Source organism: Aplidium turbinatum, chromosome 12, assembly GCF_918807975.1.
Source record: "Aplidium turbinatum chromosome 12, kaAplTurb1.1, whole genome shotgun sequence".
NCBI classification, from domain to species: Eukaryota; Metazoa; Chordata; class Ascidiacea; order Aplousobranchia; family Polyclinidae; genus Aplidium; species Aplidium turbinatum.
The window spans coordinates 18,810,921-18,830,208 of record NC_137483.1 but is presented as its reverse complement, the minus strand read 5'-3'; the positions used below and the strand labels follow the sequence as shown (position 1 = coordinate 18,830,208).

At 37.5% G+C, this 19,288-nt stretch overlaps 1 protein-coding gene across 1 annotated transcript; it reads right to left on the bottom strand.

Moving 5' to 3' along the window:
* Nucleotides 1-265: 265 nt before the first annotated feature.
* Nucleotides 266-17,716, bottom strand: LOC145780646 (endonuclease V-like). Its single transcript, XM_082592270.1, has 7 exons — nucleotides 17,679-17,716; nucleotides 9,845-10,001; nucleotides 4,349-4,483; nucleotides 3,231-3,389; nucleotides 2,774-2,842; nucleotides 1,222-1,350; nucleotides 266-325 (listed from the first exon to the last, which is right to left on the bottom strand). Exons 1-7 carry the CDS (start codon nucleotides 17,714-17,716, stop codon nucleotides 266-268), a joined length of 747 nt encoding a protein of 248 aa, XP_082448396.1.
* Nucleotides 17,717-19,288: the final 1,572 nt, after the last annotated feature.

Below are 19,288 nucleotides of genomic sequence, written 5' to 3'. Positions count from 1 at the left end.
TAACATAAATTTGTTGCTGTAAATACAAATCCTATTTTGCATAGATTAATCGAATGCATCAATGATAGACAAATAATAACTAAAAGTATACGAGTTTTACTTGGCTGGTCATGGAATGCTCCAACAAGATCAAACCAGACCCGAGAACGACAGAAGAGGTTTCTGCGATATCACAGACCGCTGGATGGCACCTTTGCTGGAACTCAAAGAATCTGTTCGCTTGCACGCGTAAACCGTTCAAGCGAAAAACTGACAGAACGAAAAGCTACTTCTTGTAGTCCTCAGGAAACATGTCACGAAGCTTTTTACGAGAACGCATATCCGCCTGTAAATTAGGGAAGAATTTATTTGTCGCTGTAAAGAAGCGTATAAACACCGGTTTTAAGCTTTTTCCACACATTAATCAAGTAAGATTACCATATTTAATCCAAATACACTCAAACATGGAAATAAAAATATAACTAACTAAAAAGAAAGATATTTCTCAATCTCATAAACCGTAGCACCAGCATTCCAGCAACTTCAGTACTAAACTGTTGACTTAGTGTTTGCACTGCCAGTAGTTGTTACTAATTTTTTCCATGCAGGATAAACTCATGCCAGGTTACGAATTGCTGCTCAAGGCAATAGAATATCGATCAGATAATTCGTAATTACATGCAAATCATTGGTTAAAACAACGTATTGATAAGATATCAACATAGACAGCAACGACAAGCTTCGGAGACGTGACCCCTTTAGAAATGAAAGTAAGAATGACAAATAGGTATATATATAAAAAAGTGTAATAAATTAAAAATTGCAACACTTCATTTGTAAAAAAAAATTCAACAAATTTCATTACTTATTAAATAGCAAAATCAAAATCTTTTTACAATTTTTTTTACCAAATTTTGGTTTTCATGGACGTAGATAACACCGCTGCATAGTTTATGTTTTCATTTATAAAATTATGTAGACTTAAACGTTTAGTACTTACAAAAATCCATTAGCGGGTGATTACTAATTTATGTAAATTCAAAATTAGCCTTTTGAATAAGGAAACTGCCTCAGTTTAAAGTTACGATTGGATTTGTACAAGTGTAAACTAGGCAAAGGACCAGACACAGCAGGTAATTCCGTTTAGTATGACTTTTCCTGCAGCTTTGCTGCAGTAAAATATTTATTGATTTAATCTTTCAAAATAATTATGAAAAGAAAACATGCAGTTAGTTCTCACACCTGTCTAATAGGCTCAGGAATCCTGTGGTTGGAACAGTCCCGCACAACCTCCACAGCAGAGTCTAAACTGCATTTATGACCAATAGAAACATAGACAGGTTTGGTGGCACGCTCGCCAGTAAGCAGAGCCTAGAACGGACGAAAATACATTGCTAACACTTTTAAATCTATGAATCTTTTGAAAACATTAATATAGATCTTGTCATTTCTTGACTTCTACAAAGGAATGATGTCAAGCACGTAGTCAACAATACTTCTTTTTTTTTCGATTTTTTGGTTAATGACATGCTTGTATGGTAGTGTAGGCTATACCAGGGCTTCCCAAACTGGGGGTCGCGTAACGAACTTCAGGGGTCGCAGAAAGTATACCAATTTGCACAAAGTACTGCATATTAACACTTCTGTGCGAGATGCTGTGACAGTTATTAACTTTACTAAGAGTCGCGCACTCAATAGGCTGCCCTATTTTTGAAAACTTATGAGGTGAAATTGAATCGGAGTTAAAAACTCTTTCACTGCATCGTGAAGTGAGGTGACTTTCAAAAGTCAAAGCTTAAAAATGGCTAGCCAATTAACGTTGAAAACCGAAATCGTGATTTTTCCAACAGAATAAAATTCAGTCTTGGTCCACCATTTTCGCAATAACATCTAGCTTTTGAAATTATGTCAAATGTCAGGTTTGCTTAAAAAACTAAACGAATTTAATTTGTCCCTCCTAAGAAAAAACATCAATATTTTGCATTGAAATCTAAAATTGATGCGTTTATCAAAAAATTGAACATCTGGAAACCAACATTTCAAAATGATTTATCTGAAATGTTCTCACTTCGCCTACCGTTCCAACCTAAGCAACATTGAAACCCTCTTGAGACCAGCTTTAACTAACATTGAGCCACGGGTGGACTTGCTTTGTAGCAGAAGACAGTCACACCCATCACACTGAATAAATGTGTTTGCTTTTTTGGTTTGTTTCCAGTGGGCTATTCAGTAGTCACTACCCATAGGCTTTGTTGGGATGGTCAGAAATAAATAAAAACAAACTGAACTGAGTGCCGGTAAATTGTTTTTGGTTTGATCTAAGCTTTGCAACAAATATCACAAATGTATATTTCGCACTGTTCGTCATTTTAATAGTAAGAGGTCGCAAAATTTTTTTGGAGATTAAAAGGGGTCGCGAGCAAAAAAGTTTGGGAAGCCCTGGGCTATACAATGTATAGCACATGCTGTAAAACAATGGTCCCAGCCTTTATAGTGACAAACCCTTCAAAAAAGGATCAAGTATACGAAGTTACAAACCTTTAAACTTTTAAAAATGACTCCATTTGAAATTTTGCGTAATCACTTCTAAAACATTTAAATTTTAGTGGTTTAATTTTATTGTGTTTTTTTTAACCAACACGTTCATGGATCATTTTGACAGTTTCCATGGACCTCCAAAAGTTACGTGGATCTCATGTTAGGACAAACTGCTGTAAAATAACTGATGCATTTTGAAGTCCTGGATAAGTAAATGAGACTAAGGAATAATTATTGTATTCCTCGTCCAACCCACCATGCCAATGGTGCTGCCAGTATTTGTTACAATTGGAAAGGTGTCTCCTTTTCTTTTTAGTCCTTGAATCTGTAAAAATATGATATAAACAACTTTAAAGAAAATAAAGAATCGAATCACGAGAGCAATGGGTAAAGTTCATTGACTGAAGAGCCGCAAATACAGAAAGCAGAACCATGGACACTGAACAAAACTATTGTGTGATGTTCACCTCAGTTTTTTTTTACCAATATATCTCTTCTCACAATTTTTTTTCCTTTAGAGGCAAGTTGTTGCAATTGACCGGCACTTCCATGTACTGTTTACCCAATGATTTTTTGTAAGTCTAGCCATTGCCTTGTTTCATGCTTTTCGTGGTATAACTATCCGGCAATAAAGGGATGTAAAATTAAAAGTTTGGATGAAATAATGACCAATTTAAAAAAAAATTCAAACTGTCACTGTTGTAAAAACTCACTTTTTGTTTGTGAACATCATCTCGGAAAATTCCCTTTTCTTCAATAACAGAAAGATTCTTGGCTACTCCTATAGAAGGAACATCACAAACTACTCCCAAATGAGAAGCGGATCCAAACCCATTGCGATGCAAAATACCATTTCCATCAACAAGCACAACCTGTTAAAGCACAACACATAAGAACTTAATGTGACTTAATAAGAATTAGATATTGCTGTTTTCTTTTTAACTTTTGAATAATGAGGCTTTCAACATGCCTGCTACTGTTCATGTACGCTTTGGAATGTCCTTGCCAAGTAAAATAATGCTGAATCATGGTCATAATAGACAGAATTGAGACAGTTATCAGCAATTCTGAATAGATATGGCTTCTAAAGAAAGGTGAAATTGCAGCAAATACATGGATTTAATTAAAAAAAATTCATGGTCTGGAACCAATTACTGGTAACTTACATCATTTTATTCATTATGTTAGTTGATTTATAATACATGATTATGTTAGTTGACTTATAATACATCATTGAAGAATGAAGATTCGCCACAAAGACAAAGGCAGTAACAAAATTCTGTAGACATGTTTGTTTATCTACGACGTAAAGATTCATCTGCTGTTAATAATGTATCAGTATGCTTTCGTTTCATGAATTTAAAGCAGTTATACCCTCATACTGAACTAATGTACGTAATTAGAGTTGTTACAATGTTAGACAACAATAAGGATAGTAAATAGATTACACTGATCATTGGTTAACACAATTTTGAGTGCAACAAAGATAAAGTGGTTTTGAAGGTTTTTGAGGGTGGGAAATCTGAAAATCAAGTCTGTTTTGTGGTATCAAATATTTTGTTACTGCAGCCAATCCGGCCATCTCACTTCATTTTCAAACTCAGTGACCTATGTTTAACCTAAAAAAAATCTTTTTGTTCATGCAGCAGAAAGTTGGTTTCAAATTGACCTGAGTTATATATGTAACACTTATTTTATGCCTAACTTAAAATGCTCAACCACTGCATGCATTATGTTGCTTTGAAGAGTTTTTTTTTTACAGAGTGGTGCCATTTTAAACGACAAAACACCAAAACAATACATTGGGCAAATAAAGGTGCATATGCAATACCGAAGGAAATTTATCCGCATTTTCCATGAGACATGTTTCAAGCTCTTCCTTAAAAAATGGGACTTCACGAAAAGCCAAAAAGCCTGGTAGATAAGGCTGCTTCATGGTAATCAATGTAATCTTTTCATGCACAACCTGAGATGAAAACAAACAAAAACAAGATAAATACAATGCACGTGAAAAACAAACTATGTCTGCTTGATAAATCAAAAATCCAAATGAATGAATGAAAAAAATAACTATATACACACAAAGAAGATAAATTGAGAGTCGAGTGCCACATGCAACACACCGTCCTTGTTTGTAGTTCTGTTCTGGCAATAAGTTCTGAATAAAATAGTAAATAATAATAGCACAATAAACAATATAGAAATGGAAATTGTGCAAAAAAAGCAGGTCATACATGAAGATTTCTAAGGTTGATTATGATAAGTTTAGCAGATTTCACAACAGATAGGAAATTACGATACATACGGTAGGCTATAGTATATATACACATAATACGCAATTGCGAATCAGTCTTCGAAATTAGCATATTTTTACTTCAGCAAAAACGTTGCCGAGGCCAAACGGAAAAAGTTGAAATTGCCTCGGCAATTGCTGTGAACATTTATTACGAAAAGATTGCACCAAAGCATGTATATAATTGTAAAACGAGAAGTGAAAAATATACTAGAGTAGGCCTAGTCTATCATGACTGCATTGTTTGATTTGTTTTGATGTAATAATACCAAAAGTAGCGATGCGCACGTAGCGATACCAAAAGTAGCGATGCGCGATACGCACGCTGTTACGGTAATTTACGTTAAATAACTTACGGGGGAGGGAAAGTAAGTTAATTTTAAGTTGATTCAACGTTCAAGTCAGCACAAATCGATTTAATTTTCCCGGCTAGTTATAATTATATTGCATAATAACAATGCTGAACAAGAAATTTACGTTTGCTTTACATTAATTCGACATCTAGCAACGTTGAATTATCATATAAAAATGTTAATTGCTCAACCAGGTACCGATAACAAATTAATAGCTCCCTGCGAGAAGATTGCCTCGATTTACGTATAAGCTAACATAATTTCGGCACAATTGGAACACTGAGAGCAACACAAAGTCTGTTTGATAAAGAACTAATCAGAATCGGTATCATCAGATGCTATATCAGCTGGACGAGATAACAGAAGGCGAAGCTCAATAAGGAGTAGATGCTTACAATAATTTGACTTCTACTGGCATTAAATCAATGCAAATAGGATGATATTTCTATAAAAGATTCAATTCTCCCAGCTGGGCACGTGTCTAAGCGCCGGCGAAGTAGGAAGTAACCCAAATAAAACATCCAGCAATAGTAAGATTGAAGCAACAATCAACATCCTAGCCTGGTGAGTCAAAGAAAATTATTATTTTTTTGTAATCTTGTGATCCTTACAAGCGCTCACGTGGCTTCAGCATTTTTATTGCCGACGCTAATGCGCCATTCATGCATCTGCGTCGGCAATCACCTCGGCAATTGCCGACGCTAATTTCGAAGACTGCAAATACAATAACAACAATTTGGCAGAGACCTTAAACCTACAAAGAACTAATCAAAATACAGTACATAACCCTTAACCAACCATTTGAGAGTCCACGTCTTTTAGGCGCAGACGGTTAGGCGCCGGTCAAATAGGCGCGCACACTGTGGCGTCTGGATATTTAGGTGCGGAGCACTGTGGCGCCCGTTCATTTAGGTGCTGTTCCTAGTAAAGTCTGCAGATCAGCTTGGCAGGTAGGGCAATGCTTTTCACACAAAATATGTTGGTTTGTTAATGCGCGTGTGGAGATGAGGTGCGAGACAACGCTCTACTACTACTCCTGATATTAGCACATCTCCACAGGACATTTGCTATGCATTCTGAACACAGGTTGCAGGCAGATGGAACCTTACTTAATCTGTTATCTTTCGCAATTATTTCTACTGGGGATGGATTGGTCGTGTGGCGAGTACGTATGAGACAACGCTTTGCTATATGAATACATTTCTATAGGGCATATGAACCCTGGCTACAAGTTGCAAGCATAATGGTGCAACTTTGCTTGTTATTAAACCTAGTGGGATTTAATAACACCACTCAAGCCAATACTTCACTCAAGCCTACCACCCGTTTGAATATAGGCTACAGTATATTTTTTACTGATGATTAGTGTAGTTATTTGACTCACTAAAAGTGAACTCAATCATGTTCGGAAACTTGAATAATTTATTGATAAAGCTTTAGCCGTCGCAAACCTGGACTAACAACAAATAAATGCCAAACACGCACATTAAAATACAATATATTTTTCCGTTCAATATAACATTTTGTGTGAAAACATTACAAGCTGATACAATCTGCAGACTGTATCCGGAATAGCACCTAAATGAACTGGCGCCACAGTGCTCTGCACCTAAATATCCAGATGCCACAGTGTGTACGCCTATTTGACCGGCGCCTAACTGTCTGCGCCTAAAAGACTTGCTCCCCCATTTGACAGGTTTCAATTTTTTTCTGGATGTAATTTTATGTAATGTTACGTTAAACTTCTTTGTGTTCCACATAACAAAATCAAGAAAAAGGTAAACCACTAAATTTTCGTGAAAAAAAGTTTTCTGTTTACACTATGTCATTCAAAAACAGCAAAAATGGATGAATGGGAAATATTTCAACTTTCTTCTATTTTCAACATAGCAATGTGCTTTGATCATCATATCAGTTCAATTTTTTTTTCTTCCAATTACCACGATCTTCACAAATTAAACTCTATCTACAACAAAACGGTTAACAGTAAACAGCTTTGCAGTAAACAGCAAATGGTCTACTGTGCATCAAATAAGACTACTTTGAAGGGGTCTGCTACTATTCGGCGAGTCCGATTCGGCTAATCCGATTCGGCGAGTTCCCTATTCGGCGAGAGCCTTTTTCGGCGAGAGCCTTTTTCGGCGAGTGCCCTATTTGGCGAGTTTTTGAAAGGGATTATCGGGTACCGTAGCCTAATTATAATTGCCGTTTTTACATCGTTAAACGTTGAAATCGTGCAGAAAGGAATAAAAATAAAATGTTAAACTATTAAATTAAAATTCGTTATGTCAGGTCAAGACAACATTCAATCATGGACCGGACTCCACTTGACGACACTGGGCGAGTTGGCTCAAAATCGCCACTCTTGGAAACAAATAAGCCATGTTGATGCGCAATCTGCCGCAGGCGGAGATAACGACTAATGATGATGTCAGTTCAGTTGAGTTGTTTTTATTTCTGACCATCATATGAAAAACAATACACGTCAACATAGCTAAGGTAGAAGCGACAAAACGCGAACGTTAAAACGTGCTTGTGACCGAAGTAAGTTATTGAGTTGAAAGATATTTGGCACGGTCGCAACACCTTCAGAAAAATTTAAGAAATGAACAGAAAATAAAAAAAAGAAAATGTTACAAAAAAAATCATGTTTAATCTCTATAAGTTAGTACTTTTGAATAGTTAAAATGATTAGTTGTTTGGATCAACAAATGTGTAGCCTACAGCTTGGATTGAAAGGAAATTATCGGGTACCGTACCGTAGCCTAGTTATCCCAACCAGCAGAAATTGCCGTTTTTACATCGATTTAACGTCGCTAAAGGTTGAAATCGTGTAGAAAAGAAAACTTTGCTGACTAGGATACGTTGAAACTGGGAAACATTCACAGAAGCTCTTCGATTTGTTCCGAGAACCCATTTAGCCTAACAGTTCATTTATACATTGATTCAACGTCTGAATACATTATCTTAAAAATGCAACGTATCGAAGGGCTTCTGTAAATGTTTCTCAGTTTCAACGCAGGCCCTAAAACTCGTGTTTTTTTTCCGGCAGCCATCGTGGCCTACCGAGAGCTCCTTCTCGGCGGCCAAATCTGCGTGCTTGGCGGCCAAAATACAATAACGATAGCACAAGTAAATAGCATTAAATTTGCAACAATGTTAAAATGATCACTTAGCGTTGTTGAAGTCTGGGCGACGTCCTGCAATAGAATCGTTGTACCACGCAATAAATGCTTTATCGAGATTGTAATCCAGTATTGCGGGACCATCTAACGACCCTAAATTGTTTTCACTGCTCGCAGCTCAGTAAATTGTTTCAACTGCATACCGCCTTTCATAAAACCTGACCATTTATTCCATTATGATGTCACCATTGAGGGTGTGAAGTTACTAACCCACAGCGTTCTCAACTATGAAGACACGTGTTTTACCCACGGATGTCAACTAACCTAGTTCTCCTTTTTAACAACAATTCAATATCCGACAACATTGAATCGATATAAAAACGACAATATTGCTAGCCGATTTAAATTAGCACTTCGGATTAACACTTCATCAAAATTAACATCGGGAATTGCAAACAAGACTTACAGCGCTGGTGATCGCAGCTGGATATATTCAATACAACAGTAGTGACTATGATGCGCTGACCTAATTCTGCGTCACTCTTTGATACTACATATTTTCGACATTCAATCCACGATCATTCTATTGCGAAATTAAATAATTGGCTAGAAGAAACTTGCAAAGAAGAAGCTAGAAGAAGAAGCGGCCAAACTTGGTCGACGTTGGAGGTAGCACAGGCGGTCATTCAAGCACTACTTAGCGACCATGGCCACCGGCTGCTTTAAGGCTTGCAACGTATCCTAGTCATCAAAGTTCTCTTTTCTACACGATTTCAACGTTTAGCGACGTTAAAACGATAAGCCAGACATTTGGTTAGCCTTTTCATTCTGTTACTACAATGTAAAAATGAACTGTTAGGCTAACTGGGTTCTTGAAACAAATTTTGCTGGTAGGGATAACTAGGCTACGGTACCCGATAATTTCATTTCAATCCAAGCTGTAGGCCACACATTTGTTGCTCCAAACTAATCATTTTAACTATTCAAAAGTACTAACTTATAGATATAAACATGATTTTTTTTTGTAACATTTTATCTTTTTTATTTTCCCTTCACATCTTAAATTTTTCTGAAGGTGTTGCAACCGTGCCAAATTTCTTTCAACTCAATAACTTACTTCGGTCACAAGCTCGTTTTAACGTTCGCGTTTTGTCGCTTCTACCTTTGCTATGTTGACGTGTATTGGTTTTGATATGATGGTCAGAAATAAAAACAACTGAACTGACATGACGAATTTTAATTTAATAGTTCAAACATTTTATTTTAATTCCTTTCTGCACGTTCAGCGACATTAAAATGATGTGAAAACAGTTAGGCTACGGTACCCGATAATTCCCTTTCAAAAATAAAATTTCAAAAACTCGCCGAATAGGGCACTCGCCGAATAGGGAACTCGCCGAATCGGATTAGCCGAATCGGACTCGCCGAAACGGGCCATTCCGACTTAGAAGAGTACTGGTACATTTTGTTTCATGGTGCAAAAAGACTTTAGTAATTAAAATAAACTGAGGAACCACATTACTTAATTCAAACTTTATAAAAAAAGATTAACATACGTTTAAACTAGGAAACTCCAATACCACAAATGAAACACATGCAGTGTTTTCATTTTTTTTACGAAAAGAAATGTCCAAACCTCCAACTCTTGACAAAGAAGTTTTGAAAAGAGAGTCATTGTGTGTGATTAACTTTTGCTTCAACGTATTTTGGATGCTGAAAAAAATTCAATATTTTATAGATGCCCAAAGACATTTTTATTGAAAATGCCAACAATAGAGATAGAAGAGTCGATGCAGACAACTGGTCGACCCTGATGTTTCGGGATGAAGGCCAGGCTGCTTTGAAGCAAAATGGATGATGATGTAATGTCATTAAATAGCATTAGGGGCTTGTAGGTTTTAAGCCATCTGCAATTCTATTTTTCCAGCAATAACATAAAATGCAAGAAAACCCAGCATAAAGTGACATCCACTATATCACTTTTGTACTTTACATAATAATCATTCGCTATCTCCGCTTGCAGCAGATTGCGCATCAACATGGGTTACTTGACAGGGTTCCATGTGATTTTATGAGCCATACTGCTTCCATGCTGGCTCAAGGCAGATTGGAAGAGGGTGATATGTCACCAGATTATTACCCGATTTATTCTCACTGCGTTATGCAAGAAAGAAATCAATCGGTACCCTTTTTAAAGTCTTTGGAATGACCCGACCTGGAATCGAACCCAGGGCTACCAGCACCAGAGCCGATGGCGATAACCACTGGGCCACGGGTGCTGGTACTTTACAGGGTCTTATACTATTCAGCCCATATTGAATTAGACAATTTTGGGTTTATTAAAAAGACTAGAGATGTAGCAATAGCAATATTTTTTCCGACAGGTACCGTACCAATATCACAAACATTTCAAAGTTTTTCTCAATCTTTTCAGGGGACAAAATAGGTTGCATCCTTATGAAGAGTTACGGTTAGAAATGATTCTGTAGCGCCTGCGGCTTTTTTCGTGTTTGCTTTAGTCTAATTGCCATTGTGAAATTGGTGCTTGGTAGGAATTTGACGGTACACGACAACTGGGCGAGACAAAGTGGGCGATACCCACTTGGGCGAGACCAGGTGGGCGACGAGACAAGTGGGCGACGAGTCAAGTGGGCGACGAACCAAGTGGGCGACGGCCAAAGTGGGCGACGGAATCGAAAGTTTAGCCGTTCGGAAAAAATATGACTTTTAATTTTTACTTTAAAATACAATGGTTGATTTGTAGAAGGGAGGCAATGAGAGTTCTCACGCTGAGTTTCACGAAGCATTAGAAGCAACATTTTCATTATTTTTTGTGTAATAGCGCTTTGCATTGTGACATCATCTTGACACATTATTTTGCAATTTGCGGCGTCAGGGTTTATCGTGAAGCTTAAGAGAAACCCCTCAGAAAAGAGACAAACGAATGGCCAAAGAGTGGTTGAAGTCGGTTATGAACGTTCCCTAACCGTTATCAAAGCTTGTCAGTATAAAATATGACTTTTAATTTTTACTTTAAAATACAATGGTTGATTTGTGGAAGGGAGGCAATGAGAGTTCTCACGCTGAGTTTCACGAAGCATTGGAAGCAGCATTTTCATTATTTTTTGTAGTCTAGCATAGTCTAGTGATAGCGCTTGCTGTTTGATGGTAATTTGCATTGTGACATCATCTTGACACATTATTTTGCAACACACAATCCAGTCTCTGAACATTATAAACACTTGCGGTAGGTCACTAGGTCAGCCAGTGGTGAGATCTTAACTACTAAGTAGCTGGTTTGGTAGGTACATGCATTAGACATTTGAATGTTTGTAGTGATTTTCAAGCAAAACAGAAGTTTTTGTTAGTTGTTCGAGTGTGTTATTGTTTAAAATACATGTAAAAACTTACATACGAATCATTAACTACGGAGATTAGCATAAATTTGATGCTCTAAAAATAATCCATTAAAATAAATTTTTTGACAGAATATCTAAAACTAAAGTTATATTTTTCAATTTTTAGGTCATAAACAAAATGGCCCTAGTAATGACTGTCAGTCACAATGTGTTCTGTGAACTGCTGATGCGGCTACGCAGCGTCTAGACTAGAGCATTCAGATTAAAGTTTTATTGGTACTTTCACATACAACATTGTAAATGTAAGTTAATGGCAAGTCTCTATGAGACATTGGATTTTCCGCGCACATACGATTTATAGCGTCAAGAACACTAATTGTGCGCTGTTTTTTTTTCGGTCATTGACCAATTTTTTAGAAAAATGTCCGAAAAAAATATAGCCTAGCCAATTCGGTCTAATGTGCAAACAAATATGTATATAATCAATTCGGCCAAGTGTTGCAAGGTTGAGTTTCGCTGATGAACATTGAAGAAACGTTTGTCTGTTCCAACTTTTCTCAGGTTAAACACGACAACGTTTCTCAGCAAAACTTAATGTTGTAGCGAGTCAGAAAGTGCAAATTTTGGTTTGTATCAGCTACCTGAAAGGAAATATTTTCATCAGAAAAAATGACCGAAATAAATAAAAAACGACCGAATTTTTACAAGTCATTTCGGACAAATGACCGAAAAGTCTCAGCGAAAAAAAAAACAGATTGCGCGTGCTATGTTGGTGGCTGCAGCGTTTTATTAGCATCGATGGTGACCGGAAGTTTTTGCAACATACTCCATCGATAATGATGTTTGAAATTCTTGATGATACCTTGGTCTGAAAGATGGACAGAAGAAGTTGTGTTTGCTGGAAATAAAACACAACTTCTGCTTGCTTAAGGTGAGTTTTGTCGATGTTGTTGTTACGATGGTTGTTCAAGAGCTTTTCCCGTGCCTTCCATATCCGTGAAATTTGCGCCTGTGCCACATCAAATTTTGCTGCAACAACTCTCTGCGGCGTTTTCCTTTCTAACTCTTTGATTACAGTTAGGCTACTCTTACTACCACTCTTTAACCTTTTGTTTGTTTCTTTTCTGAGGGGTTTCTCTTAAGCTTCACAATAAACCGTGACGCCGCAAATTGCAAAATAATGTGTCAAGATGATGTCACAATGCAAATTAACATCAAACAGCAAGCGCTATTACTAGACTACAACAAATAATGAAAATCTTGCTTCCAATGCTTCGTGAAACTCAGCGTGAGAACTCTCATTGCCTCCCTTCCACAAATCAACCATTGTATTTTAAAGTAAAAATTAAAAATCATATTTTATACTGACAAGCTTTGATTAACGGTTAGGGAACGTTCATAACTGCCTTCAACCACTCTTTGGCCATTCGTTTGTCTCTTTTCTGAGGGGTTTCTCTTAAGCTTCACGATAAACCCTGACGCCGCAAATTGCAAAATAATGTGTCAAGATGATGTCACAATGCAAATTAACATCAAACAGCAAGCGCTATTACTAGACTACAAAAAATAATGAAAATGTTGCTTCCAATGCTTCGTGAAACTCAGCGTGAAAACTCTCATTGCCTCCCTTCCACAAATCAATCATTGTATTTTAAAGTAAAAATTAAAAGTCATATTTTTTCCGAACGGCTAAACTTTCGCTTCCGTCGCCCACTTTGGCCGTCGCCCACTTGGTCCGTCGCCCACTTGGTCCGTCGCTCACTTGACTCGTCGCCCACCTGGTCCGTCGCCCACCTGGTCCGTCGCCCACCTGGTCCGTCGCCCACCTGGTCTCGCCCACTTTGTCTCGCCCACTTTGTCTCGCCCAGTTGTCGTGTACCGGGAATTTGAAACCCTGGCTGAAAATTAGGATGTTTCCTCGGAATTTGCACCACTTATCAGGGTTTGATTTACATACGTAGTTTTCCGTTGTTATAGCACTGCACATTTGACACATGCTGCTGGCTGCATTGCTTGAAGCAATAAGCCTCCTTTAAATCAATCGTTCACCGTTAAACACAGTCAGTTTTCAGTATGGTTTCTGTCGGTCAGTTGTGTGGTGCCTTATTTTCTCAGTGAGTTTGCCACAGATTCCTTTCTTGGAAGTCACAGTGTTAGTTTAATTATGGTTGTAGAGTAGTTTTTATGTTCTGAATTAGTTTAACTCGTTGTATTTGAATTCAAGGCATTATTTGGCTACAACGTTCCGACGTGGAAGTTCATTCATTTTTTTGCAATAAACTCATACTTGCAAAAAGGAGCAAGGTATTGTTCTCAAGACCAGCCCTAGTACCCTAGTACCACACGCTAGTACCCGAGATGTTGCTGTAGCAGCTACAGCCAGGTAATAGGTATGGGCGGATGACGCGGATGTTCAGACCAATCGACGTCCGCTACAATTCTATTTCTAATCCAGGGTTAGGAATTAGGTCAGGGTTAAAAATGTTTCTATTTATAACCTTAACCCTTGAGAAGGATTCAACCTATTGGTTAGGGTTAAGGTTAGAAAAGTTTCTATTTCTAACCCTAACCCTTAATTCGGATTCAACCTATTTCGTCCCCTGAACACTTCGTTCCCCAAAATCCGGGGACAAAGTGTTCAGGGGATGAAATAGGTTGCATCTAATGTGAGGTATGAAAAGTTTAAACACGTCATTTTTCCACATCAGTGTGATGTTAGTTACAGCAGGGGTCTGCAAATAGTGAGTCCCGACCCAAATTTGGGTCACGAGACTATCCACTGTGGGTCGCAAAACAGTTTAAACTTACTATTAATCAATCAATCATTTTATTTTTCATCATTAACGCGTCCGGGACGAAAAAGATACTAACTACAAAAATCAATATAGACCTACCAGCACGTTAACGAACGGGAAAAGGTGGCAAAACCTTGAAAGGTTTAAAACATGCCTGAATGAGATGTAGTAGGCTATATATTAGTAGTTAGCATGGCCACAAAACCCAAAAAGCAAATAGCAAAAAATAAAACAAAAACAGAAAGAAGCACACATGTAGTAATTGTAGTAATGAATGACAGCCTAATGAAAAGTGTTGTGGATTGAATTTGCCCGTTTTAATATTGATGTGGATGATCAATACAACTTGTACCCGGTACCGTATGGCAAAAATAAATACAATCATATACCCTGTGATACGTTTGTATATATACACATATCACAGTACCTGTGATATGTTGTGTCCGTGTTTGCCGAACAACGCATTACATTTTTGCTCTCAACAAGTTAGTTATACACAATGCTTCTTTTAAAAAAATGGTAATGGTAGGCTATATAATGCGTCGCTCGGCAAACACGGTCACATCCTCTTATGATGAACTGAAAATTACCGTACCCAGAGAAAATCTCAAATTCCAGCAAATTAAAAAAACTCTAACTTTATTACTCACATTTGAAAAGACATAAAAAATAGGGCTGTAGGCAACTCAAATTAAAAATTGACTAAAAATATGCACTTTGGGTCAAAATTTAGTTTAAAAAAAATAAAAAAAAGGAACGCTTCCGGGTAGTATTGAACTCATTCCCTCTGGAATAGCAACCGGAGAAATATCATACGCGCCACGGATCGAGTTGAATAAAGTTGTCGAATTTAGAACTTATATAGGCGCTTCTCGTCTTTTGCTTTGAAAGAGAAAAAGAAAAAAAGTGCCTATATAGTGACGTCATTACCGGTTAAATAGTGTTTCAGATTCAAAGACCGGCGCCGGTCAAATAGCCAGTGCTGCCTATTAAATTACAAAGCATTTTGCGCAAATTTATATGCTTTCGAAACGTTTGAGTCGTGAAGCTTTAGAACAGGGGTGACGAACCTTCTTGCGGTCGCGGGCCACTTTGTCAATTACACATGAGTTATCGGGCCACACAACTTTTTAATCGTAACCTACTATGAAATCTTTTAGAAGCGACTCAAGATATTGGTTGGCTGGTTTTGAATCTTTATCCTCGGACTGACAAAGCCTTGATAGGTTATTCCTGGTATTTTCGCATACTTGTAGAGGATCTTGACGCAGGGCCGGTTACCGTGTTGGCAGAGTGAAGTTTCCGGTTGCTGAAGTGTTGTTGCTGGGAAATTATTCCATTCACTAGGTGCCGCTGAATGATCAGTAATCCTGAAATGCGTTGCTCAAGCGCACACACCGAGAGTCGAACCAGCACCACTTGATTGTGAGCCGGGCGCGTAACGACTGGGCTAACGGGGCGGACACACGTATTCATGAAAAGTAACAAACGGCAGATGAAAGTAATAAAACCCACACACTACACAGTTGAAATTATCTTACGCAGAATCGAAAGATCCAACAGTAAAAAATAAAAACAAATCAACTTGAGCAAAAAGGATAGAGCAACTGTACTTGCACTGATAATGAAGACAGTTTAATTTTCGAAGCGTTTGCTTTCATATGAGTATGATTTCTTCTTTTTTTGCTCTATCCTTTTTGCTTAAGTTGACTGAATATTTCAACCATTATGCTCCGAAACAACAAATCAGTTAATGAAATTTATTTTTCAAACAACAAACAAAAGCCCATGCAAATCATACAGCTGAAGCTATCTAATGCAGCATTGAAGCATAAAATATTAAAAAATAACATTGAAGCATGGAATATTTTTGCTTAGTGAGATTTTTGGAAAGGTTTTTGCTAAGCGTTCAATATTAGGTCGAACAGACGATGTGGCAACTCTCAACTACATACTAAGATTTTATCTGTCAGCCTCGACCTGTAGCGACTTTTTGTAAAGTGCATTTTAGAAAAGAACTGTTCGGTGTTCGCATAGGTAGGCTACGTGCTGCCGAAAACAGATGATCATTTGAGAGCGTGAGCTCCCCAGTTTGGAAACTCTTTCTTTGATAAACATACACGATAAAATTCAAGCAACGGCTTGTTCACATGCATCACTTTTAGCGTGTCATCACTCTGTAGTTTTCACTCTGTAAATTGTAGTCATCACTTTGTAAATTGTTTTGCGGGCCGCACAAAATTCTTTGACGGGCCGCAGGTTCGTCACCTCTGCTTTAGAACGATTGATTTTTGGGTCGCGCCAACAAGTATTTGCGGACCCCTGAGTTACAGTATTACTTCAAAAAATCTATATCTTTGCTGACTGTAAAAATCTGTAACAAATGAGTTTTTTTTGCATGTTTAGTATTGGCCACTATATCGGGTCTGCTACTATTCGGTGAGTCCGATTCGGTGAGTCCGTTTTGGTGAGTTCCTAACCTCTAACCCCAAACCCCTAACCCTAAAACGGCAATGATAAATACGCTACGGTACCCAATAATTTAAAAAAAAATTAAAAAATCCCCGTTAAGGGATCGGACTCACCAAAACGGGCCATTCCGCACGATATCGGCCAAAAGTAGCTGATATCAATACTCCAAGAATGGCCAATATGTCCGATATCGATGCATCTCTAATTAAGACGAGGTGATTTTTTATTAGCATAAAATGTATATTATAATATACCGGTATACACTTAGTTAAATGTAAAGTATTAGCCAGGTGTAACCTATTCCGTCCCCTGAACACTTCGTCTCCTGAAAAGATTGAGAAAAAATACACCTGAGTCAAAGTCGCTGATCAGAGTTGCCGCAAACAGTTGACCATGCTAAGTATTTTGAAATAATAGTTGATAAACCGAACAACAGAACCGAATTCGCTGATCAAGTTGCCGCAAACAGTTGACCATGCTAACTATTTTGAAATAATAGTTGATAAACCGAACCTCACTTTCGAGTTAGGGTTATCAAATTAAGATTAGGGTTAGAGCTAGGGTTCTGGTTAGTCATACTTATTTTGTGGTGGCTCATAAAAATTCAATGATTAATTCAAGAGAAAAATTTTAAAACGTTTGCAGCAACTCCGATCAGCGACATCGGCTTTGTTGTATTTTATTTTTTCTTGATCTTTTCAGAGGCTGAAATCAGAGGATGAAGCGTTCAGGGGACAGAATAGGTTGCATCCATATTAGCATACCTGGTCCATTCCACAATGACGTTGTCTGGTTGTTCCATTTTCGTAAGATTATGTTGTCTTTGATGCTTGGATAGACTACAAAGGAACTTAAACACATACCGGTAAGTAGAAGAAACTTATCAATAGTTACATTCAAACTGAAACTCGGACTACAATCTAAATAAATATTGGATCAATTGTTTAACATAATGAACTAAGTACAGTAGGTAAAGTTCTTCAAAACAAAGTTAATTTTTGAGCATGCACAAATATGGTACTGGTAGGCAATACTCAATGAGTCATGACAATAAGTTTTTCTAATATACGATGGTCGATGTAATATCTACTGCACTATTTTTACACATTGTGAGTGCAACGTAATTCGTCCCCTGAAAAGATCGAGAAAAAAATACAACAGAGCCGAAGTCGCAGTCCTCTAAATTAGCAGCGGCCGTGGTAAATGCTGCCGCAAACGTCATAATGGTCATTCTACTACGGCAATAAAAATGCCGTCGCAAAATGAACACTTAATTAAGACAAAAATTGTTACACATTTCTTCCTGTATTATTCACTAACTTCACTGCGTCAAAATCCTCTACATGTACCGTATGCGAAACTACCAGGAATAATCAATCAAGGCTTTACCAGTCCGAGGATAAAGATTCAAAACCAAACCAAACTGGCCAACTCCACAGCACCTGGAGGAGTGGAGGTCTAAAGTTCAGCCTTACCAGTGATCAAAGTTGAAATGGAGAATCTCACAAAAAACACTTCTATTTTCAGTTAAATTTTGAAACACAATACAAAAACAATATTTTGAGTAAAGACTGTTCAAAAGCAAAAATTTTTATTGTTCAATATGTTTTATTTATTCGGAGTCGGCCTTTTTTTTTGATGACTCGACTCCAGTCTACACCCTGGATTTTACGCTTTTACCACTCGCTGGAATGCCGTCTCAGTCTCGGAAAAACCTAGAACATCACACAACTAAGGCGAAAGAGAAAATTGAATTGAGTCCTGTCTTTGTTATGAGTTACCAAGGGGGGTGGGGGGACTTATATACCAGTCCCAGGTATACAAGTTTCCCCCCACCTCCCTTGGTAACTCATGACAAAGACAGGACTCAATGGACATGGCTCTTTCGCGGGTCATTCTATTATAATACAGTCACACTGTGTAACCCATCCTCTCAGAATTTCTTTATTTTTTAATATGTTAGAGCTACTGGGAAAAGATGAAGATTGGCATTTACGCTGTCAAAATCCATCAAGCGGTTTTCAAGATATCGACAGTTACATTTTTGCCACTAGGGGCGCTGTTTTTGCATCACAAAAACAAAAATGGCTTATAATTTTTATTTTATAAGATACAGAAATAATGAAAATATGTATTCATATAGTTTTGGGGCAAGGAATTCAAATATGCTATTACATTTGTGAAAAAAGCAAAGGGAAACACTTTATTTTATTGAACAAAAGTTTTGGGGTGCTTCATTTCAATGCCCCATATCTCAAATCTGCAAAAAGATTTTTTCCCCCAACCAATGCTAAACTGTCAAGAAAAGCTACCTGCTTCATGTGCATAAGTATGATAAATACGTTTTGTTTCAAACTTCTGCAATTGACAAAAA

Bases quoted from the DNA above. Each gene is read 5' to 3' on its own strand.
- LOC145780646 (XM_082592270.1), bottom strand. From the start codon at position 17,716: ATGGAACAACCAGACAACGTCATTGTGGAATGGACCAG. The intron at 4,484-9,844 runs GTATGTTAATCT...TTTTCATCTCAG, and splicing joins TGGAGTTTCCTAGTTTAAAC to GTTGTGCATGAAAAGATTAC. The intron at 3,390-4,348 runs GTATTGCATATG...GTGCTTTAACAG, and splicing joins ATGCGGATAAATTTCCTTCG to GTTGTGCTTGTTGATGGAAA.